At 39.4% G+C, this 25,025-nt stretch overlaps 1 protein-coding gene across 4 annotated transcripts in view; it reads right to left on the bottom strand.

Moving 5' to 3' along the window:
• Nucleotides 1-25,025, bottom strand: part of TECPR2 (tectonin beta-propeller repeat containing 2) — a 43,489-nt gene that overhangs the window by 18,089 nt on the left and 375 nt on the right. For 2 of the 4 annotated variants that reach the window (XR_012580680.1, XM_014264478.3), the window contains exons 2-17: nucleotides 22,685-22,833; nucleotides 19,341-19,625; nucleotides 19,103-19,231; nucleotides 18,573-18,704; nucleotides 17,505-17,662; nucleotides 16,100-16,412; nucleotides 15,162-15,294; nucleotides 13,421-13,885; nucleotides 11,817-12,811; nucleotides 10,309-10,492; nucleotides 8,384-8,557; nucleotides 5,713-5,893; nucleotides 3,800-3,941; nucleotides 2,359-2,599; nucleotides 1,514-1,603; nucleotides 437-670 (exon numbers count right to left, since the gene is read on the bottom strand). Coding sequence is in view for 3 of the 4 variants with exons in the window: in XM_014264478.3 (XP_014119953.2) it covers nucleotides 437-670; nucleotides 1,514-1,603; nucleotides 2,359-2,599; nucleotides 3,800-3,941; nucleotides 5,713-5,893; nucleotides 8,384-8,557; nucleotides 10,309-10,492; nucleotides 11,817-12,811; nucleotides 13,421-13,885; nucleotides 15,162-15,294; nucleotides 16,100-16,412; nucleotides 17,505-17,662; nucleotides 18,573-18,704; nucleotides 19,103-19,231; nucleotides 19,341-19,574 (3,805 nt within the window). In the remaining variant the exon portion in view is untranslated. The remainder of the gene's footprint in view (nucleotides 1-436; nucleotides 671-1,513; nucleotides 1,604-2,358; nucleotides 2,600-3,799; nucleotides 3,942-5,712; nucleotides 5,894-8,383; nucleotides 8,558-10,308; nucleotides 10,493-11,816; nucleotides 12,812-13,420; nucleotides 13,886-15,161; nucleotides 15,295-16,099; nucleotides 16,413-17,504; nucleotides 17,663-18,572; nucleotides 18,705-19,102; nucleotides 19,232-19,340; nucleotides 19,626-22,684; nucleotides 22,834-25,025) is intronic. The other 2 variants (XM_005483239.4, XM_014264479.3) reach the window with 2 other exon arrangements.

Below are 25,025 nucleotides of genomic sequence, written 5' to 3' on the forward strand. Positions count from 1 at the left end.
CTATAAATCTCAACATGAGTGCTATCAGCTGCATCACTCATGAATGATTCAACTCTTGGAGCATAATTCTTCCTTGGCAGGAGCTAAAAATGTATTTAACCATAAAATTCAGACGTTTGTGCCCTAGATCAGGTGACTGTGGCTGCACTGAGGTACAAGAGCCAGCCTGGTTAAAGCTGCTGGAGCCCCTGCACAGCACCGTGTCAGGCCGAGCCACTTCAGACTGACCAACACAAGATGCACTAAAGCACCTTGCAAACAGGAATCCTTTTGTCTCCAGGAAAGGGCTAAACAGAACATTCTTTGAAAGTCACATCTGTTCCTGATATTTTACAACCACCTGCCAGTAAATGTTATATTCCACATCAGTAATCTGAGTGATTTGTGGAAAATATGGTGTGCTTAAGAGACAATCTACTCACTACAAATGGCCTACCTAGTTGGGAGAGATCCAGTTTTGTCCAATGCATCCCTGTTGGGCAGCTGGAGGAAAGTGTTCTGATAAATATCTGCCCAAGACTATCCAAGGCCCAGATGGCATCCTGGCAGGCAGAGTAGTGCACCATTTCAGCCTCTGGTGGCAGCTGCACCGTAGAAGGACGAAAATGAGGATTCTGATCACTGACACAAAACAGATCCTTGTTGCTTTGGCACAGCCACAGAAAGCTTCCTATGGAAAGGACACTTCTGTTATTAAAATAATTCCTAATCCACTCTGAGAAAGCTTACACATCTTCTTCTTCTGAAAAAAAAAATATCAGTACATTTGAAAGCAAAACTAAAGCTTCTTGGCTATGTTCACAGGGTAAGGCTTTGAAGTACAAATGCACATCCTAAGCCCTTATTTAGGCACTTAAGTACTCCATTTCTCAAATAAAGGAAGTAGTAAGTGATCTCATTTAAAGAAATGTTTCATTTGAAGGAACTAATAGAGAGAAGACATGTAACAGTGCACTATCACCTCTCTTTATTCTTTTGCTCTTTTATATCCTCAATAATAGCCTTTGAAAAGCAGCATTCTTTTTCAGCTCTAAACCACATTTTTGCCACTAAAGCCAGTGTATTAGATAATGCAATTGCTAACTACTGTAACCAGCAGTTCAATTCCCTGACAGGGTCTCACATTTACCAATAATGGGCAATTTTGCTGCAGTAACTGCTCTGACAGGAGAAGCACTTGGTTACTACAGGCACTTCAGCAAAGCATGCTCTGAAACTTCCAACTACAAATTCTGGCAATTCATGCTTTGGCAGGTTAGGAAGTTGCTGCTCCTGAGGAACACCCATTTCCCTGTTAGATGCCACCCCACACCAAAGGTGAGATTGAATAATACATTATTTTAATCTCCAATAGTTTTACAGATATACTTCCACCCTACTTCAACTATAGATCCCTGCAAACAGAAAAGACAACCAATACCTGAAGTAGTTCAGGATATTTAATTACTTACACCATCAATTCCACTCTGTTTAAAAATCAGATATTATACACCTGCAGTGTTGATTTACCAACCTTCTTTAGATGAAGCAGGGGAAGCCAACACAAAAATCCATTTTGTGGCAGAAGCAGTACCACGAGGCACAATATTATTCCAATACGTGCCTTGAAAGAAAGAACGAGTGGCATTAATAGGAAACACAGTTTTCTGTTAAAATTTGTTATTTCAAATTTAGAAGAAATTCTCTTGCAATCAATTATTAACTATATTTTAGACAAGATTTTCTATGAGAATCTTTCAAGATACTGTTGGGGGGATGGGGAAGTCTCCTCCCAACACCTGTGTAAACACACAGAGAAAACTGGGAATGCAGAAGAGGATAAAGAAGAATATTAATGGTCTTCAACAGGGGACCAATTTGGTGATGAGGTTGAGGTTAAACAGTATCCCAGATGAATTGTTAGTGTTCATCTAAATAAAGAAATGTACCAAAGAAGTATTCTATTTTGAGAACTGTAGCAAGAAAAATAAAGCAATTCCTCTATTACAACTACAAAACCATAACATTATGTCTTGCACAGTCACACTGATCATGAGCCAGACTCCACTGTGCAAGATAAAATAGCTTCAGCAGCTTAAGATTGCCTTATCCCAGAGAAAAGACAAATGTAGGTGTTAAAAGCAGTAACTTATGCACAGTTCACTGGCTGACAATGACTTTTCCATGAAAAATATTTCCCTTTAAATGAGAAAGTATTTAACACCAAATGCTAATGAATAATGAAATTTAATTTTTAAACAAGTTAAAGCTGCTCTGATTTGCCATGGGTAATTTCTGTGGTGACAGATTTGTAGTTAGTTATTTCCTTCTATTTAATATTCTTAACTTCAAAAAATTAAGATGCAAAAGCACACCAACCTACTAAGCTTCCCTTTGCTACATGGAATTCATTTTTGCCTGAAGAGATCCAGACTCCACTGCCATTGACTCCGAGGAGGCTGGGCTGACACTGAAGCTGCTGTGACCAAAATGCCATTCTCAGCTTGTCAGCCACCTTCTCCACAGGTGCCTGAGCTGCTGTTGCCACCGTGTGAGTTGCCTGGATTATGGTCTGGAACAGGCTGCACTGGTCAAACACTACATAATCAGTGATGCTTACCTGGGGGGAAAAGAAAAAAAAAGTGCTCATGATAATTAGTTAAGCTCTGGGGTGAACTGCACAATCTTTCACCAGAAGGGTTTTTTTTAGAATTCAAAGTGTAGGAAGGGAAAAATTAAAATGCTATGTTTTGAGTGACTGTTTTGCTAGTAAACCACAATCAGTATTAAACCATCTTACAACTCTTTTCTATCCAACAATCCATTTAGAAATCTGTATTTTAAGATAGGCCTTTGTTTTTGGTCGTGTCCCTCTAAAAACATGCTAAACTAAGAGGTAAATTTTCAATTTTCCAAAGGAAGAGAAATTTGCACAGTGTAGCAATTCAAACCACATGACAAAAACTTCAATACTCCTTTGCAACTACTTCATGGACATTTTAATTCACAGTGCAGGAGGAGGTCTAAATAAGCAATTGCCCAAGTTATGTCATGGACAACTAGGTTGGCAACACTCTGGGATACTCCTAGAAAGGAATGAAATTTCTAAGAGCACAAAAAGAGCAGCAGTTTGCCAATAACCTCAAAGCCAAGCTACTCATGATGCTCACATGCAAAAAGGGATTATAATACATGCACATAGACCAAAATTCTCGTAACTAAGGTAGCATGTTGACAAATTTTCTGTAAGACTGTTTTTATACTCCCTTCTTCCCCACCCCTATCTCTGGAGAAAACAAGAAAAGCTGGAGGAACCAGAGTCAGGAATCCCAAGTCAATACCAGACAATAATTGCAGTAACTGAGTTGGTCTCACTCACATGAACTGTGGCTGAAGCAAGCTGCTCAAAGAAACCTCAACTGAATGGCAAAATGTGAAACACATTCTTTTGTATGGTAACTTATTATTTATTTTCTCCAGCTAAGGAAAAGGATGGGCACTAAAAGACAAGAGAAAAGGCTGCATTCAGCAGCCAGATTTGATGCTCTGCCTCACCAGCATATCCTATGACCTGGCAGGGCATTTCTTGTGTTCCTGAAAGCTTCTGCAGTGCTGCTCTGAATGAGCACAGGATGGTTTTCCTTCCCTCTTTACAGCAGACACACTGTGGACATTTCAGCCACAGCCATACAGAAGTTTTAACATCCTGAATAAAGTGTACTATTAATTGAATTTTTTCTTAGAATCTTGTGGGAAAACAACACAAATAATCAACCCAAAGTAAAAGACTAAACTGAAAGCAAAATAAAAAAATGCCTACTTGCCACCAATGGTTATCATCTCCTTGTGGTTTCTTTGAAACTATACCAGTCCTGAACCAGAGATTGCCATGGATATCCAGAGCCCATAATGTCTGCTGATCACCAAGGGTTATGCACACTGGTTCCAAAGCTTGCATTTCACTGGAAATGCAAACAAGTAAAAATGTTAAAAACCTGAATACAAATTTGTGTTAATGGTATTTTGAGGAAGCTGTTACAATGCTAATAGTTTAACACGGTTGAAATTCAGTGGGACCAAGCTAAAAAACACATTTGACATTAAATTTTCAGTTAATCAGTACTTTATATTTTATTTAAGTAAAAAACATTCAACAAGCTCAGAAAGTCAACAGAGTCAGGTGATCATATCAGACACTGAAAAGGCAGCAAACAATGCCAGTTCTTTCAGATAACCTTTCTTGATAATTTAAGAACAAATAGTGACTGCCTTCTGCAATTTTAACACAAAGTCCAAGAACATGAAATGTACCTAAGGTGTAGATCAGCAGGTATTTTTATTAAACAAACTTATTAGAGTATGAGCAAATTTCACATTTGAACAAAGACACAGTAGTTTCTCAGACTGTTCAAGAGCCAAATACCAGACTGGGAGGTAGCACAAGTCAAGGTTTCACAATAGGATATTCAGAAGATAAAATCTCCTGATAACAAGAACTTGAATTTCTTCCTAAACTTGCACCAGGCTGATGTCACAAGAGACACTAAATTCTACATTCTCAAAGCCAGCAGTAGAGACTCAGTGCTTTTAACTTTATCACAGATGAACTACTGTGGGCATAGAATCAACTACAAAGCTAAATACCAACTACACAAAGTATTTATAAAAATCTGGGGCTAAGGAGTGCAGAAGCTGAGTGGATGACCAAGAAAATGCATACATTTAATCTCAGGTAAAAATAAAAAAAAAAGAAAAAAAAAAACCCTCTCAAAAAACTGGAGAGCTCCTTAAAACCATTACACCACAGATTAAAGACGGAATATTTAATAGCAAATCCCGTTGACAACCATGATAACGATATTTTAAAATTTTTTCTCACTCTTTAAACCTGCTTCTGTTTGTGACAATTCCTTTCATTACGTAGCAGGGATGGATGGATGGATGGATGGATGGATGGATGGAAAGAAGTATACACAGACAGACAGCTAAAATAATTATATCCACACACAGTGGTATGTCCGGTTTATCTCGGCTGTTTGAGGGGCCTGGAAGGCCCGGGGGTGGCCTTGGGGCAGCCCGCGTGTTGAAGGACGAGAAGAGGCTTCAGTTCTTCTTTCTGGTTTTATGTTTATTAATTGTTTATCTAAAAGATGTTCTTTCAGCCTAACAAAGATCCGCTCAGCAGTCAGCCATGGGCACACTGTCTGCCCTCCGGGGCAGCCACGTATCTTTATACCCATTGTTACGTGTACAATATTTATCATTTTTCCCCAATACCATCTATTCTTATAACTCGATGTACTCTCAGCAATAACCAATCCAAAGGTGCCACCGTGGCCAAAGAAGATGGAGGAGAAGAGGAACAGAAGGAGGACAGGACACACCCCAATTCCTCCATCTTACTCCTCTAAACCCCCCTGTACATAAATCCTAAACCTTGTGTCTCTATCTCTAATTAACTAATCCCTTCACCATTCACCCGGTGAAGCCCTCATCCTTGTCGTCTGCTGTGTAGGGTTAAAGTCCAGCTACCAGACACTTCTGGCAACATTCCAGGAGTCCCGAGCCCCCCCCCCAGGGTCTCGGAGGCTCAGCACCTCAGGACTGAGATCTTGAGATCCGACAGTGGTATACAGACACAGGAGCTCAGGCAATACTTTCCCAAGCATCAAGGAGCTCCAGCACAATCCTGTGGCACTCAGGCTGTGGGCAGCACGTCCCAGCAGCGATTACCTGACAATGTCGCTCTTCCAGTGCTCGCCCTCGGGGCAGAAGCTGCGCACTCCCTCACGGTAGAGCAGCGCCCGCTGCTCGCTCAGAGCCCACACCACGTTGTTCCTGGACGTGACCTGTGACAGTGGACAAGGGCAGTCAACCTTTACTGCTCGGGCACAAGGACGATCCACACTCAGGCCTAGAAATCAGAAAATGAGGATTGCTTTGTAAACTTTGCTTTATAAAACTTCGGCTTTTTTTGCAACAAAAAGGAAAGAGATAAAGCAACTCAATAAAAGAAAATGAGGAAGGCAATCTCCTTGATATGCTAACATTTGTCATTTGATCGCAATTTCCTTGAGTGACTGCTCTTTCTGTAAACTACTAATAATTTCCTCTAAAAAATAAGACGCTGTACATCCTTCAACACCCTGCACAGTGCACGTCCAGTGCTGTCATTTCTGTTCCTTTTCTCCCTCTAGTGTCAGCACCAGGAATCTCCATTTATAAAACCTCTACTAGGGCTGACAGAAGAGTCAAAGAAAAAGCCGGTAATGGAAGAACTTTTGCCCAAAACATGCCAGGGAGAGAAGCAACCTGATCTGAGTAGTGACAGCAGAGCAATTACAAAAGAGCACGCCACAGTGTGTAGTACTGAAAGGAGCAGAGAGGTTCTGGTAGATTTACAGGCAGTTTGCACACATTTCTACAGCTGATCTACAGGAACATGTCTTCTTTACAAGTACACTGAAGCTTGATTTACACATAGGAAACTGCATGTGAAACATCTCAGGAGACACAGCTTTTGTTTCATCTCCTCATGCTGCCAAAACCAGTATGAACAGACTCATGTGTATAATATATTCTAGACTAACAAGAACACTCATTTCTAAACCTCTGAGCACACACTTTTGTTATAGATGTTACACAAGACAGTGAAGGGGATGAAAAGATCCTGGAGCAACAATTTTCACTGGCTGCCTCTCATTAGGAAGACTGATATACTGAGAATTTATTTTTTGCATCAAAAGCCAAATCTGGAAGCCTGAGAACAGCAGAATGTAAGCTGATGTAATCAAACCAATCTCTCAAAGGGAAGAAAAATATTGATTTAAACCTCCACAGAGCCCTGTATGATTAGCATCCAAAATTTACTCTCCATCATCACTATCCATGCCTGTTGGCAGTATGCATGTGACCACAGGCAGGCTGCTTGATTTCTCTAGGACTACTACACTTAACTAAAAAAAAAACAATACACTGTCTTTGAAACAGTGATGTGTACTTAAAACAGTTTTTTTAATCACAAAGAATTTTGGCATTGTGCTACAGTAACTAAACGTAGAAGAGAAATTAGGAGAGTGCCAAAATTAAATAAAAGGTAAATAAAAATTTTGATAGCCACTCAGACAGGGTGTCCTGCCTGTATATGTCTTATACAGTTTGCCCTTAACCCAGTCCTCCTCTTCATTCACCAGTAATTCCTTCATCATATTATTGGTAATTTTTTCTTAGTAACCCTGTGCAAGCCTCACATGCCTGAGAGTCCTTGGTACTTTTCTCCCTTAACTCCGTAACAACTACTACCACCCTTCATCCTAGCTGCTTGCATTCAGCCTGAACACTGTTTGCATAACACCTTCCAAATACATCCTCTTCACTCACTGAAGAACTTAAAACTTGTTGGGAATTTAGCTGCTAGAAAATGGAAAAGTACAAAACTGTGGCTAATTCCAAGTCCTGGACCTGTGAGATAGTGTGTCCTTGGGCCTAGCTGTGGTAGGATAACAAACAGTGAAAGAGACATGAGAAAAGAGAGATGTAACCCCTAAGGAATGAAGAAGAGTTCATGGAATAGTTTAACCAATAGATTGCTTGGCTTACAGAATATTCATAAGCTTATTATTTGCTGTATAAGTGTCTGATGCTCTCTTCAATAAACAGAATTTGCTTATCACTCATATTGAGTGTCTGAGTCTCCCCTCACCGACAAATGGCTCATCCCTGACAAAGGCCTTCATTTTCTGTGACAAAAACTAAGGCCATGACTTCAAAGTTGCCTCTACAATACCCCTTTGTCCAGTTTGTGCCTCACTGACATCCAGGAAAAAGGCAGCTGCAATTCCTGCTCCACAGCCCATTCTGTTCCCCCGTGGCTTTGCTTTCTCCATCACACAGAACACACAACACTTGGTTATATTCCCAAAGCACCTCACCATCTTCTGTCCCAGAATACCTTCCTGCCATTACCAGGTGCTAACTCTTACCTTCTAGAGATCTGTGCTTTTCAAAACACAAACCATCTACTTTTCCCTATTCTGCCCACTTAAGGCTGAGTTGTTTCAGTGCACCATACCACTTTCAAAGCAAGGGTATTCTTTTGATATTTTCTATAATCCCTTTCTATTTATCTCCATCCATCTCATACCTTCCCCATGCCATAAATTCTCTGTACTACATGTACTCCACTTGGCATACACAAAACAAGTGGCCATGAACTAACTGGCTTTTCCACTCTCCTAATTACACCAAATCTCACAACTGTTTCCAAGTGTTTCTCAAGATAAAAATGTTTCCTTATGTCCTGGCTGTGGATAAAAGTTTATAGCAAATTGCCATCATCCCATAGATTGCAATCTAATAATCTCAGCCCACAAAAATCCAAAGAGCCTGCAATTAATTCAGGTACCTGTTTGCAGATACAGATCTCCATTTGTTCTGATAATCCAGGCAGTGTCATCACTTAGAGCTACAAATACAGCCTGGGGTAAAGCCTCATACCAGTGCCTTTTTCCTTTTATAGTTACTTTTCCACAAGCAAAAGCTTTGTTAGTCTTCTGTTCAATCTTCCAGAGAAGAGTCCCTGTAAGAGAAGCAAAGAAAGAACATAATAGCACATAATGACTGCAACAGCCACAGGTGATGTGTCCCAGCTACACCTAAACTAACAGGAGGGGAAAAGCAAATCAAAAGCATTAAACAAAAATGCAAGTTTAAAAAGCCCCTACAATTTTTTTTTTTTGTTAAAACAAGACCGTAACAGTAGCTGACTTCTAATATATAACAGTATCTTTAAAAAAGAAAACCAAATGGAGCTCCAAACTTAACTGCTGGCTTGTACCAGAACAGTACATTGTCATATTAATTTCCTTTGAATGGTTCCACAAAGTTGCATTTAATTCCATTTTGACATGCTGTGGTTAACCTGCTCCTGCATTAACACATGCATGGCAAACTGGGGATGCTAGAAACTTGCACAGATTCAGTGAAAACTGGGTGAACTGAAGGATAAGAAATGCAGAGGAACAACCTTTTTGCCCAGGCAGCTTGAGCCACCATCAACTGCAGCCTGAAACTACCAGAGTCAAATATGACACATGCCCATGCCTTTCACTTTTCTGCAGGGACCCTGCTGGACCACTTTTAAGGGTAAGACACTGAGCTGGATGAGGCCACACTCTCACCTACTACAAGTAGTCCCAAATTGTTTTGGCTATAGCAAAGCTCAGCCACAGATCAAACAGAATTTCTTTCTTCTTAAAACAGATAGCAAGTCTTCCCCTACAGACAGAAGGGAAGACTGGCATGTGCTTTTAGAGATGACAGTGAAGAAAAGCAGTGGCAAGGCAGGAGACAAAATGACTGAGAAACTTTGTATTTTCACTCCAGCCCTGGAACGATCTGGAAGGCCAAAAGTGACGCAAGTTTATAACCAAAACCTGCTTAATTTTAATCCAACATAATCCTCATTCACAGCCATCCAGAACAAATGCATATGCAAATGTACTAAAACTTCAAAGTTTTTTTCTCCAGCATTCAAAAAGAAATCAAATCAACCAACCCACGCATACACAAAGCCAGTTCTACACTTACAAGAAAAAGAACTTTAAAATTGAATCACAGAATGGTTTGGGTGGGAAGGGATCTTAAAGATCATCTAGTTCCAACCCCCCTGCCAGAGCAGGGACACCTCTCACTTGACCAGATTGCTGAAGGCCTCATCCAGCCTGGCCTTGAACACTTCCAGGGATGGGGCATCCACAGTTTCTCTGGGCAACCTCTTCCTGTGCCTCACCACCCTCACACCCAAGAACTTCCATAGCTCTGCAACAAAAATCAAGGTTTTGTACAGACAAGGAGCTCTTTCTTCTCTGCCTACCACTAAATGCTACTTCTGACATTAACCAGGTAAATAAATGCACATTGGAAACCTCCCAAAATGCAATGTGAACCTGGTAGACAGCCACTTAAACTAGAACATGGGATGCAGAGGTAGTGAAGATGCAGCCATATAACTGTGACTATTTAGAAAACAAACACACAAAAAGAAATCCAAACCAACACACTACTTTTACATGAAACAAGCCCTAAACAACTAAGTTTCTGGAAGTAATTGATTTGGAAAAAAACCAAACAAACAATAAACTCCTATGTGGAAATAACATATATGGTTGAGTGCATATGTTATCTCATAAAGATGACAAGTTACATCTAATTAAATAATAAGTGATACTAAAAAAAAATCACAAAAAGCCAACAAAAAAAAACCCCAAAAAAACCAAAGAAAGTGCCCAAGTCTATCCAAGTTCTATATTTACAAGGCAGCCAACCTACCTGAGGGGGAAACTGCCACCTGCTGGACCCCATCCTCAAACTTCTGCCAGCGCAGGCCGGCCGCGGGCAGGGCACTGCAGTACAGGCTGCCCCGGTAGTCCAGGCACCAAATGTATTTTTCTGAGACAACCAGGCTCAGGATGCCATAGCCAGGGCCAGAGTATCCCATCCAGCTCTCTGCAAACTAAAAACTGTACAGTCAGAACAGTGCCAGGTGTCTTCCAAGTGCATAAGAAAATGAGTATATAAGAAGAGCAGCTCCCGTGTTTTGATTTTAAAAAAAAAACCAAAGTACTTTAATCAATGAATAAATTTGCCTTGTGTGAAATAAAACTACATCTGTCACAGATCTCTAAGGCTGTATGTGCACAGTGAGACTGCTTAAACAACACATTTAGAAAAAAATAAATCCCTCCACCCTGTCATCCTGCTCCAAAGAAGGAACACATAAAAATGTACAGTCTGCTTGTAGTTCAGGAAATTATTCATTGTCTAGGAAGTGATGAGCAAAGGGAACAAAGCTGAAGGGCAGAGACAGCTGAATATCCAGCTCTGGTACTCTCTGTATTGTAGAGGAGCCATGTCTTGCACAAATCTGGTTTACAGGCTGCTCCCTTAAATTTTGATTGCCTGCATGAGGTGAACTCAAGCACTGCATACACTACCAGGGGAGGTTTCTGAACATGACAGAGTGTAAGAACACCATAACCTGAAACAAAAACCTTCTGCACTTTGGGCTGCAGTTGTGAGTAGATAGGACACCAACAACTTATACCTCAACCTTTATGAATTAGTATTTGGTTGATCTCAATACAAGGCTGTTACAGATCTAAAAGAAACAATTCCCCCACCCTACAAAAACTGCATTTCCTTCTTAAGACTTCTGCTAAAAGTCACAGTGATTCTTTTGCAGATTTTACAATTAACTTTAATACTTCTTTTCTATACTATCTATGAGGATTACCCACAAATAACTATGAAAGAAAGAGGGATAACAGAAGAAGGAAACTGTCTACATTTTAAACAGAACTAACTATTGCTGGCTAGGGGGCAAAGACTAATCCTTATTCTGAGTATTTAGAGGTAAAATAATCCTTAAGCAGAAGCCAGCCATGTGAGATAATTAGCATTAATTCTTCATGAAGCCAGCTGAATTTGGGAACAGCAGAATTTGGATTACTGGAGAGCCAAACAAGCAGCAGCCTTTGAGCGTGACTGAGTTTTACTGTTCACTCTTTAATGGATGGGTTTCTAACAGCATTTTTGTTGAGCTGGGAGTAATACAGCCAGAACAGCTTCTTTGCATTGCAAGCACACATCACCCACTTTGAAGTCAGATATATCACATTTTTTAGGAGTTACAACACATACTGTTGTATTTTACTTGTGTATTGAATCAAGTTTAAAAAATTGCTCTTCTAGAGATATAAAGGACAGTAACTGCAGGAATGTTTCTTTTTGCTTCTTTTTAAGGTTAAAGGTCCTTTAATTAAACCAAAAAGAAATACCTGATCAGATTTTAACAGCACCATTTCATCTAGGCTTATCTTTGCTGCATCCTGTGCACCAGGCACAGCACCAACTTCAGGCATGCTGGTCTCTGAAGATGAATATGGTAATCCATGTCCATAAATATCCTCTTCATCACTTGAGGCAGATTTTTCAGTTCTGCTTTCCTGAGTGTCTGCTACCCTTTCAGCAGTGCTAGTACTACATTTAGCTTTGATTGCACTTTCAAAATTCCACCCAGAAATGGAACAGTTATCTGAATGAACATTGTCAGAGATGTCACACTGGAGGGCAGAAGGGTCTGACAGAGCACTGTGGATTAGAGAGAGCTGCTGTTGGTCTTCCTCACCAGTTTCATCACTTTCCTTTGGTGTCAGAGATGTCTGGACACCAAGTATACTGTCACATTCCAAAAACATCTGGTCTGTAAGGTCTGCATCTTGAGATTTTTCAGTATCCTGCAGCTTCATTTTATCCAAGTCTTCATCTGCTTTACACAATGTAGGAAAATCCTGCTCCTCCTCCTCCTGGCTCAGCTTTCCAGGAGAGCATTCATTGCTTGCAGAAACCACAGCACCATTACATTCACCACCAACACTGCCTGTCAAGTCTTCTGTGAGCCTCAGAGGAGATGCAGATGTCAAAGGATCTATAACAGCTGAAGTACCCATGCCGCTGTCACTGTTTGGAAGTTTCTGTAAATCAGCCACATCTCCATTTTCTTCATTAATTAGTGCATTTGCTAACTCAGGAGACTGCAGGACACTGAAAGTTTCTGAACCATTATCTTCTTGCAAGATTGTATGGGACTCCATGCTGAACATGCTTTCCTGATCTGGAGATCCAGTACTCAAATGATCAATGCTGCCACTCATGATGCTGGAAGTCATGGAAAAGGAGTCTGCATTCAAGGAATGTGGACTGTCACCAGAAAGCTGACGCTCATAAATGGGTGTGCCTTCCAGAGAGCTGTGGTTTCTCCTTGTCCCACTTTCTGTTATCACACACACACACATGAAAAAGAAGGAGAAAAGAAGTATTAATAAAATCTATTAAATCCCAGCGCCAAGCAAGAAATTAAAATATTTTCAGAACTGGAGGAAGAACAAAGCTAAATCTAAATTTTAACCATAGTGATTTTTTTTCAACTTTAACATTAAATGATACATATAAAGCAAAAAAAGTCTTAATACAGTAAACAATTAAAATAACTGAGTACTCACACTACTTCATGAAACTAAAGAGGATGGCTAAGAAAGACACTGCCAAATATTCTGAATAAGATGAATAGATATTACACAATTCCAACATACAACTGGACACAGAGTCCACTGTGTAGTCCCATTAACAAATACATCAGAACTCAAAGCATATTTACATAAAGCAAAACAAAAGAAATTAACTCCAAACAGATCTAAAAAGACTTCATCAATTTATCACTTTTAAAGGAGATTTTCATCTTAAACAAAAATGGCCCACCACAACCCCTCAGCCATTTCAGAAGCACAACACCACAGAACACAGGAAGCCTGCCCAACAGAGACTCCTCCATGCAATGTGCTCTCATAACTTGCAGCGACAGGCAAAGTTCTGCTCCACCTACCCTGTTTCTTCTTTTTTTTCTTTTTCACTTTAATTGGCTTTACAATCAGTTCTTGGTCAAAATCTTCAGAGCTGATGGTGCTGAAGCGTTGTGAGGAAAGCTGCCCTTCCCTCTGAGCTTCTGGAAGTTGCTCTGCACACAGCAGGAAGCTGGAGCCGCTGTCCACGGAGTTCAGAGAGCTGCTCCTGCTCCGGGATTCGCTCACCACAGAGCAGCCCCTTCTCCTGCCTTCACTGCTCAACTCTCCCACTCTTTCAAAGCTTTTCTCTGATAGTGTTGGAGTTTCCAGATCATCTTTCACTGAAGAAGGGGTGCCATTTTTATCACCAGTCACTGAAGGAGAAGTAACCATTTTTCTTTCTGTTTCCACTGAAGGGCTGGATGATACGGATGAAACTACTGATGACGGGGTCAGCAATTTAGGACTTGTATCTGTTAAAGGATTTGACAATTTTGAATTCACATCTGAAATTGTCCAAGAGAAAAATAAAAGTATAAATACTAGTTCAAGTATAAATACTAGCATCATGTGAGTATGGGCATAATTTCAGAGAGTATTGAATGAAAAGAATATTTATGAAAAAAAAATTTCTAAGCTAACAACATTTAAAAATAAACACCTGTGCACACACACACTACAAACTCCCTGCAAATTAATCTATAAGAAAGCACCTCCCCCAAGCCCTGTATCAAACTTCTATTAGCAAAATTCTGTATTTGTATTTCTGTAAAAAGAACAGTACAGGTCTGCAGCCTGGAAGATCCCATTCTATCACACACTGAAGTGCCATCCTGTAACTTTAACTTCTTCATTCAAACATTGAGTAGCTTGAAAAAAAATCAAGGAAAATTACCAGATAAATCACTGCAGTGATTAGCAGAAAATACACTTCTAAAGGCTCCTTTCAAACTGTACTTGAAAGTTGAAATTAAAATAATAAACAGTCTCCAGAAGTTTGTGAGTAAAGACCTGCCTAAATGACTAAAGCTATTGCCAACATGCAATGACAAGAAAGTCAAGTTTTCCAGCACTGAATGAGACTTCATAGCACATTTATTAGCATTTTGCTAAAACAAAGCTAAGATGGAGTATTTAAATGCATTAGTAGTCCCTTTTAAAGAGTTCTAGTAACATAAATGTTTAACTCAGATGGCAACAAGTATGAAACAGCCAAATTATTTTTGGTATTTTAGTGAGCATTCTTTGGATTTATTTGCCAATTCCTTCTTGTTTTTTTCATTGCTGGGAATGCTGAGATTTCCCCTGGAACGTGGTTGGTGACAGGTGGCACAGAATCAACATATTCAGCTGTTGAGACTGATCCTAAACCATGATCAGGAATCCAGACTGCTTCAGCATCATGGTTCAGATTGAGCTCCCAAATGCACAGATTAGAGATGCCTCGTTAGGTTAATGCTGATCCACTCTCCAAAAAAGCAAGCATATTTAATTTCTTAATGCCTCCATTCTGACTGCAGCCAAAAGAGAAGCTCAGATAAGCAGATAAACCAGATCTCTAAATATAACCTATCAGAATAGATGAGTAACTCTACAGGACCTGGCAGGTTTTTGTAACAATCTGAAGGGATTTGTCTGAGGTTCGATGTGTTTCGGTTTTGTTGGTTTTGGTTTTTTGTTATTAAAAAAGTACAACAGGCACCATGTTCCATGAGGTACACACTAATTTATACATACTAAACTTACTCATTTCTACATAGTAAGCTTACTAATTATACAAACCTATTGATGACACTCCTTCAGGTCTATTTGAAATTCTTATAATGTCTCTATCTCCCTTTAAGAGAAAAATCTCATTGTTGGTACAGGACACAGACACAATATCACCATATCCTTCCAAGCCACCAATCAAAGCCTGTAAAGAGTCAGCAGAGAAAGAAATAATTGACATTAGATTAACAGTGTTTGCACAACATGGTACTCTTAACAAAAGCAATCTCTGGATTTTAATCAACAAAAACAGCACAGGCTAAAGATTTTTATCTTATCCAAAAAAGAAAACAGAAAAAAGAAACAGAAAAGAACTCTCTAATCATGATGCAGCTCCATTTTTATACTATTTTAAATTCCACAGATCCATTCTTTGTCCAACTAAAGGCAACTAAATATAACAACTTAAGCAATATACAATTTGGTGGCAGAAGAGTGCCACAGTATGAATATTTAATATCATTTAGACAAAAATATACTAGCTTGTATCTGCATTCATATGCGTTTTTAAGACAATAAAATAGCTAACACTTCACTGTATACCAAATAAAAGGTAATACATCTTTTTTTCAGACACCAGCAGTGGTAGAAGAGAAGAATAAATAGTTCCAGCACATTTTATAGCCTAAAATATCTTTCTGCACTAATTCCTAGACTGTGGGTTTCTATATGTTTCACTAAGCATCAGAATTAATTATGATGTTAAAACCTTAACTGAAAGCTTTAAATATATGTAATTTTCATAAACAACATACTGAGCTATTTGGTGAGTATATCATTGCAATGACAACTTGAGAAGCAAGACAATAAACATTCTTTTTTTTTTTTTTTTTGTTTTAAATAGGGATTTAAATCACAGCCATTGAATATATAACCAAAACAGAGTCTCATGGCATATCATGAACAAAAACATGGAAAAAACAAAATATGCAACCACAAGATTTATCTACCTGGTTCACAGTGTCCAGTAAATAGATGCTGTACTCATTCCAGGTCAGCACCCATCCTTCTTGGAAAAAGCATGAGACAAGCCCAAGATGTTTCTCTGGAGAGCTGTAACTTCCTCTGTCAGGTGGTTCTAAACGAGGATACAGTTCAAAAGTTTTTATTCCTCCAGCAAATACATCTTTCAATATGAATGTGGCCTGAACAGTCCCATGAACATCAGACTTCCACAGACGAAGCCCAGGTCTGGCAGCAAATAGTGTCAGGTCACTCTGCTTACACAGGCCAGGTATAAAACATGCTCCAAATTTGCCAGTGCTAAAATGCAAAAGAATTTCTTTTAAAAGCTATATACTCAACTTTGAAACAATTTAAAAACTAAAGGCACAAATTCACAAAATATCAAAAGCCTTTGATTAAAATATCCAGTCAAACATCTGAAGTAATTTAATTACAGTAAGACAAGAGCAGTAATTCCAAATAAAAAGTTTCCCCTCAGCTTTGAATGTCAGACACTACATCAACAAAGCAAGTTAAGTGACTCCTCCTAATAAGCTTCATAGCCTTAATGCCACTCTGTCCATCTCAAAAAGATCCTACTATGCACTCGTCCTCCTCCCAGAATTTACAAAAAACAAGCAAAACACTACAAAGTAATGCTGAGTAACTGGCAGCCTTTGCTTGCAAGAAGCACAGAACAGACCCCAGCTGTTAAACCCTTCATTTCACAGAAACACCATTGCTATCATGCAAGAAAAGCCTTCCATATAAGATGGACCTTGGTATTCCTCCTACTATTCATAGCCCTGAAAGATACATCATAAACCTTCTTTCAAGGGTAAATTTCCTCTCCTTAAGAGAAACAGTCAGTCATGCTGTTCCATGACCAGGTTCCCTCTTCCTTACTTGAGAGGGATTACAAAAGAGGAGATGTCAAAGCCACAAAAGAGGCTCTTAGTCTTCAACTCAAATTGAAGTGCTTACTATACATTCTCCCTGTTAACTCACTTCAGTGTATAAGAAAACCAGGGATCATGACTTGCTTTTTGCATTAAATATTACATCACCCATTAGACAGATTTGATTACAATGCCTGCTCACTGCAAGTCACAGCAAACAAAGAGGGTCTGCAGGGGAAGTTTGGCAGTGTTTTCAGTTTAAAAAATGAGAAAACAGCTTAAATATTTTTGCCTAATAGTGCCTTGAGAATATGATCGTGACATACTTGCAACCACATACTTTCTAAATAGGTATAATTGTCATTGATGTTCAATCCCACACAGCTATGGTAACTAGCTTTTTATGAGCAGACTGCTGTGTTGTATTAATTTTACTGCCTAGATGACTCTGTCTGTAATTCACTTGCAAGAATTAATAGATGAGCCTGCATCAGGATTTTATGAGGGTTACTTTTTTCTGGGCTGTGTTCCAACTTGGTTGACGGATTTCTCCTCTGTGTAAAAAAGCAGAGTCCGCTGTAAAGTAGAGACAAGCAGCACCTTCTGGTTGTAATCCAACTGGACAATCGAAGAGGGCTCTTCCAACACAAGGCTGGAGTTGCAAATACCCTGTCAAAGACAAACACACAATTCACAAGAGTCAAACCTTCCTAAAAATGCCAGGTGGTAACTAACAAAAAGCTTCTGAACAAGAAAACAAACAAAAAGCTTTTGACCTGTCATTGCATGAAACTCACGTAATGAATACAGACTTAATTTATGTAGGCAAGAGGAGAGCTAGATTGTGTGTGACACACTATGAAATGTAGTTTCTCTTGGAATACTAGCTAATACACTTCTCTTGAAATCAACAGAAACTTTAGGAACTTTAGGACACATTTTCTTCCTTCTTCCCCACTGCCACTCGTGCCTTGCTGAGACAACCATTACTTTTGGTGGTTTCTGTCAAACCAAATTGAGGGACAGTCACAGATAAATCAGATGTTGTTTAAACTTTTCTCCCATTTAAAAATTCAAGTTAGCATTAAATTTGTTGACATCTCAGGTCTGTATTAATTAACAAGGTGTGAGGGAAATTCCATTTACTGGTAACATGCCACTCAGCCAGCAGCACCCAAATGTTACTTTCATTGTACACTTCAGACTAAGATGCTGAACAATTCTGGGAGAAATACTTCACCAACAGAGCCACATCAGTCAAAAATACCCCTTCCAAACAAAAGAGAAATTACAGGCCAAAAGCTGAAGAAAGACTTGACAGTTATTTCATGAAAAATGAGAAGGATTACTACTTCTTTTATAATGCATTACTTTTTAAAAAAGATAAGGCAGTTCTGAAGGATATCCAGTGGTTGCCTTGCTGGGTGTGCACACACTGGGCCAAGTGTACACAGACCAATAAAGCCATCCAACTAAACACATAACACTGAGCAATTATGTAACTGCTGAATATTTAAACACACAAGAATCCTTTCAGAAAGTGCAAACGTGAATTAAGGTCCCTAAAACAAATGCTTACCTGGTCTAGGTCCAGTGCAGAGTAGACAATCTTTCCTTTGTCATCTCCAGAGAATAATTTCATTCCATTGGGACTCCAAGCTAAAGCTGTAATGCTACTTTTGTGGATGCCAGCAACATCAAATCTGCGAAGCTGTGAAACAATAACAAAGCAGCAGAAGAATGAGCTGAAGAGAAAATGGATGCACAAAGCCTATTCAGTGACTCCTGACTGGTTTAACTGGAGATCAAGTACAAAAGTGCAGGTTCTTCTAAAGTTTATTTAGCACAGAAAACCCCCCTCCACCAAAGAGATCAGCCAAACATGAGGAATCTCTCAGAAACATATTTGATTAAATACAGCTTTTGTAATGCAAAGCATGCTTTAATATTATTGTTTTATAAGCTCAACATATGAAGCCTAAAACTTATTCACAGCTTTTTCATCAGGCAAGACTGGCTGGGTGTAACTCTTACATAGGATCACAGTAACACTGTACTAGAACTGGCCTCCTAGAGCTCACAGAGATTTGCAGAAATGAAAATATTGACCTGTTTGTTCCTTCCAGGTAATGAAGACACAAGCTGGAAAACTGCAACCCGGCCTGAGGCTGTGCCAACAGCAACCAGATCATCAAAACAACTCAACAGCTTTACAAAAGTTATAGATTCACACCTCCCCTGTTGAAACAAACCATACAAAGAACTCAAAGTTAATGAGACACCAACAGAGAGCTCAATTCAGAGCAATCAGCTTCACTGGAAGACAACAGTAAAAGCTAGTATTTACCTCAAAATTATATTTCTTCATCTGGTTTATGTGTCTGCAGTAGAGATAAAGCATTCCAATGCTGCTCCCCACAGCAATGTAGTCTCCATTGGTATCAAGTGCTGTCAGGTAAACCACGATGGAGCGAAAGCCTTTCTGGATCTTTGTAGGAATGGCATTGAGGAGATAATACAAGGGACAAAATTCCTTAAATATAACTGGTGAAGCCACAGATGCCATAGCAAGGATTTGCATCAGCAATTTTAAGGCTGAAATAAATACATCTACATGACCACATAAGGAAATCTGAAAGACAAAAGCAAAAGACATGTCATTGACTTGTGTGGAGAGAGTAAAAGAGTAACAGCCACAATCTAGCAAAAAAAGAAGAAAAAATTCTCATATTTTGCTTTGCATCAAGAAAAAGCAAGTTAAACTCTTGAAGTGAATGTAACCTATTTTTAGAATAAACTTATTTTTACCAAAATGTGTATTCCTTAAGTTCAGCTAACATATAAGGGTGTATGGTAACCACTAAATATGGGATAACCACTTCTCCTTGCATCTGAAAATTTGTCAAAGTTGAATTGGAATGCAGTGTTTCTTTTCATCTGCCTAGTGAAAAAGCCATAAGGACTCTCACACTGAACAATCCATGGGATGTATTTCTTCATCTTTCTGCAGCCTCTACCCTCAATCCAACCAGTGCCCAAGAGCCTGGGCTATTACAGGGTTGCAAGATGAAAACAACAGAGCAGCATTTGTGCTCCACTCCTTAATGCCCCTCAGCCCAAGAACAAACACAGCTGAGAAGCACCTCAGCTAGAGCTACATCTGCCATACATTCAAACAGCAACCAAAAAATAACATGGGAAGAAAGGGGTGAGTTAAAACTTAAAAACTCTATTTTGTTAGACACGAGAAAATATCCATGTAGCAACTGAATTTAAAAAGATAAGGAGCAAACAGGAAAAAAGTACCATATGTCCAGGTTTCCTTTTATGGATAAGAAAATAATTTCATGCTTGTGAGCAATACTGTAAATATACTTAGGGAAGAATATCTATGAATAACAAAAACAAAGAGTCTGTTTGCCTTCCCCAAGAAAAACAACATAGTCAGAGCTCATCACAGCAACAGCATACTGGCACCTTCAGAAAAAGCTGATCAGGAGGAACGTAAAAATATTCAAAAAATTTAATTAAACCAAGCAATTTTTCTCAGCACTACAGCCTTGACAAGAACATTTTGCAGCAGTAGCTGCTGCTTCTCCTCATGGGTGACTTTGAAACATGGAAAAGAAAAGAAGCCTTCACTCCTCGAGTTTTATTTTGCTATGAACAAGTGCAGTTAACAGAATGGTAGAGAGTCTTGCAGTTTTCCAACACAAGAATTTTGAGGAAAGTTTTTGATGGTTGTTTAAGATCTTAACACTGAAGATTTTCTTTAGCTTCAGCACAGTTAGAACTTCCTTAGAGAAATAAAAAAAAGGAGATCTGCCAACTGAAGTTAGAAATGCTTCCAAATGCTCACAATTATTCTGTGAACTACTCCTACTGCAATTTGTGATAATCCTATTGTGCCTTGTTTTTAACTCTCTAAGGATGGAAAATGTTTTTTGTTTGGCAGCTTATAAGCAATACATTGCTTGCAGTGTGTATCAACTAAACTAGACAAAAAAAAAAAAAGCTGTTCTAGGTTAATATCTCCATTACTGTGAAAGGCTCCAGTGCCACAGTTTTCCAACAATTTCAGTAATTGTGCAAGAGCATTCAGCACATACACTTTGGGCTCTGCACCACTTGCTGTCAATATAAAACTGCACTAAGGCCACAGGGACTGTTTGCAGGACATTGCCCATGCATGTCATAAACAAGACCACAGGAATAAAAACTGGGTTTTGGGCTTATATTTTATCTGCTACAAAACCTGCCAATAGCTACTCTAGCACCAACTGTTAGAAGTTCCTAATTGCAGTAAATTTTACTGCTTGCTAGAGTTTAGAAATTAATTCCACTCTCTCCAATGTTTACAACCTGTCAAGATGCATTTCATGAAATATCAAGACCAGCTGATTCACATGTCCAAACTACTCCTGAATGAAGAGCTCCTTTCAGAGATGTTTACTAAGTTAACAGATAACCTTAGCCCATCATGACACTTCCACAATATTTTCACAAACCATTGATTTCCTATCCTGTATTTCAAGTCTCTTACCCTTTCCTTCATCATTTTCTGCTTTCTATCTACAGTCAACTAAATGTTAAAAGAATCCACTGTTGAAGTCTCATTTGCTGCTCTAAATGTGCTGTTTTGCCACTTTAGCAATTTTACTAGTCAATGATCTTTTTTTCTTTTCCCTAATAAAATGAAATCCAGTTTTTGAACTGAGTCTCACATTTTCTAATCTTCCTCTGCCCAACCTCAACTTCTACCACTACCCAGCCACTGCCTCATGAATTCCACATATTTTATTTTGGGTTTTAAGTCCTCTTTGTGACTCTTGCAATTTTCATCTGTCAGCATCCAAAGCTGCTCCTGTAGCTGGAACCATCTCACACTCCTCAGTTACCAGAGGACCTTCCAAGCCCTCAGGATTCACCCTCTTTCTTAGTTTCCACCACTTATTCTTCCAGCTCAACTAAACCATTAAAAACAGAGAAACTGATTACCAGCTCTGGAAATGTGGAAATTTTTATTATCTGGAAAAAGACTTTTCCTCATTTCTCCACAATAACCCTACCTGCTACCTGATGTATATTTTGGAAATTTACATTTAATTTTAAAAAAGAGAAAAAAAGAAAGCTTGACAGGGATTTTTCTTCCTCCACACAAAAAACCATAGGAGGAATTACTTCTTGTCACGTACTAAGTTAAATTTGAAAATTCTGCTGTTAGGTAAAGGCTAAAATAAAATTAATAAAATTTATATACAATCTCTAATGGCAAAGTAATAAAAAAAAATAAGATTTTGTTCTCTATAACCCATTAACCCTGTACAATCAAAACAAAGGAACATTTATCAATGAACTATAATTTCTTGACATTGCACACAAATTAGTTTCATCTTCAGCTGTTTACAGACTAACAAAACACTTCCATTGATAGTGTAAAAACAGGTAAGTGAAAACCCAAAACCATACTTTTATTAAAAATACTACTAATATTAGGGAATTTTATCTACACTAACCAAATGTACAAGGGACTAGAACATCTCCCATATGGCCTATACATTCAAAACATCTGCACAAATGCCACAATTCTCTGCTTTTGAGCCTAAAGTCTTTAATATCCCTCTAACAACAGCTGTGTATCACATGTAGTCTGTAACAGCTTTAGGATTAATTGTTATCTGTTTTTCCTACCTCATTAATCAAAGGCAAACAGCAGATATAATCTATTTTCCCAGGCAGATTTTGGAAGTGGATGCATGTGTTCAGTGTGTGTCAGCCACAGTTATTCTGAAGTACACAACAGTCACACAGGGCAAAGCAGCTGGTGCTGAGCAGCTGTCCTGCAGAGATAGAGTGGAGAAAAATTCCACATCAAAAACAATCACCAGAGTCCCTCCTTCTCAACTCTCAGGCTTCACAGTTTCTTCAATACTGCATTCAAGGTCATGCTTTGAAAAATAGCTTTTAATTATTTTTTTTTTTTCCCTGGTCTTAGGAATAAGGCTCAATGCTGCCTAACAGAGACAGCTAAAGTGAGAGATAATCCTGTGCTTCAGCAGACAGGCAGTGCCCAAAGGTTCAGTGCCAGGATATGCCACAGACTGACTGCAGGAAACTAAAGCTGTCACTGCATCTCTCTGAGCCCAAGGGTCCTGTTTGTACTAGAGGGACAACAGCCCCATTTTAAAAAAATCTTTGACATTAAAACTTAAATGTAAGTTCTTCAGAGCACAGACAAACTCCCATATGACCGCAGCTAAACACAACAGTCTCTGTTCTCAGCTAGATCCTGCCAGCTAAAGAGAAAAGCAGTTTTCCTTTCTCATCCTTCTCCCACATGCAGCCCCAGAGCAGGCAACCCCTCTGTCACATCTCCAGAGCTTTGCACAGCACAGTGCTGCAGAGCAGAGCACACAAACACACACCCTGCCAAAGGACCTCTGCTTCACGTGCCCTGCACACAGGTCATGGTTACCTGGTTAACTCACACTTGGCTTTACTCAATTCATTACATGTTGCATTTTCACCTTGTGAGAAACAGAGCTCACTCTCTGAAATTTTAAAAGTTTAATAAGGGATAAAAGGGACAATATCCAGCACTGGAGTGTGTGGCAATATGCCAAAAACACACAATTAGCTTAAAACAGTGTTCTTATATACTGTTACATTACAGGGGATAAATAAATACTCCTAAGAATTTTCGTATATTCAAACATTCCTGTGAGTTTAGGAACTCTTTTGCTTGGCTTTAACCTTTAACTTGTCTGCATGCCATCTTGTAGATTAAATCAATATATTTTATTTCTTCTTGAGGCTCCATTCTGTTGTTTTGACACTTCCTAATAACCAGAGGGTCAGTAGCAAACTTTTTCTCTTGGTGTCCTGGTTCTTGTCACTGTTATCTTATCATTCAGGTAAGATGGTCCACAAATGTGAGAAACCAAATAGCTATTTCACACCATTATCTGAGCTAGTTACACAAATAAAAGCATTTTAACATTACATAGTTTTAATTTTAATATTATGCTAAGGCCTAAGATATATATTGATCACACTATTTTTTATATAAGCTATACGGTACATATATAAATTGACAGGTTATACCAAAAAAGCAGTTAAAAGGAATTTGCAATTGTACTATATCAGAATCTTTGTGATCAATAACTTGCAAAAGCAAATATATAAATGCAAAAGCCAATAACTACATTTGTCATTTATAACATGGCTCAAACTAGGTTTGTTTTTCTTCCTCTGTGACATAATAAAAAATAAACAACAAAACAAAGAATCTAGATGAATGATGCGGAAAGGGTAGAAAAGGGGAACCTACAATCACTGCACATCCTTATAGAGATGGGAAAATTCAGCTGATGGTCTTGTGACACCCTATGAAACCTTCACAGAATCCTGGAATGGTTTGGGTTAGAAAGGACCCTAAAGACCATCCAGCTCCAAGCCTCCTGCCATGGGCAGGGACACCTTCCACCAGCCCAGGCTGCCCTGAGCTCCCTCCAAGCTCGCCATGAACACTTCCAAGGATGGAGCACCCACAGCTTCTCTGGGCAACCCGTTTCAGCGCCTCGCTACTGTCACAGTGAAGAATTTATTCCTAGTAGCTAACATAAACCTGCTCTTCTTTCACTGTGAAGCCATTCCCGCTTGTCTTAACCCCCCCCTCCTCAACTTAAACATATTTTATTGAAACACACCCAGATGTTTCAAACCTCTCCTTCCCACCAGGTGCCTTCCCGCACCGGTGCGGCTGCAGCCCCTGCCAGAGGGGGACAGAGCCCGTGGCTCCCGGCCGGACACTCATGGGGCTGCCTCGCCTCCCCGCCGGCTTTACCTCGGCTTATGCCGGATTTACCGCCCGGACACAGAACCCCGGCAAGGGGAGGGCGACGCAGCCGCCCCGGGTAACGCAGCCGCCCCGGGTAACGCAGCCGCCCCGGGTAACGCAGCCGCCCCGGGTAACGCAGCCCCTCCGAGTAAAGCAGCCCCTCCGGGTAACGCAGCCCCTCCGGGTAACGCA

This window comes from Zonotrichia albicollis, chromosome 6 (genome assembly GCF_047830755.1).
Source record: "Zonotrichia albicollis isolate bZonAlb1 chromosome 6, bZonAlb1.hap1, whole genome shotgun sequence".
NCBI classification, from domain to species: Eukaryota; Metazoa; Chordata; class Aves; order Passeriformes; family Passerellidae; genus Zonotrichia; species Zonotrichia albicollis.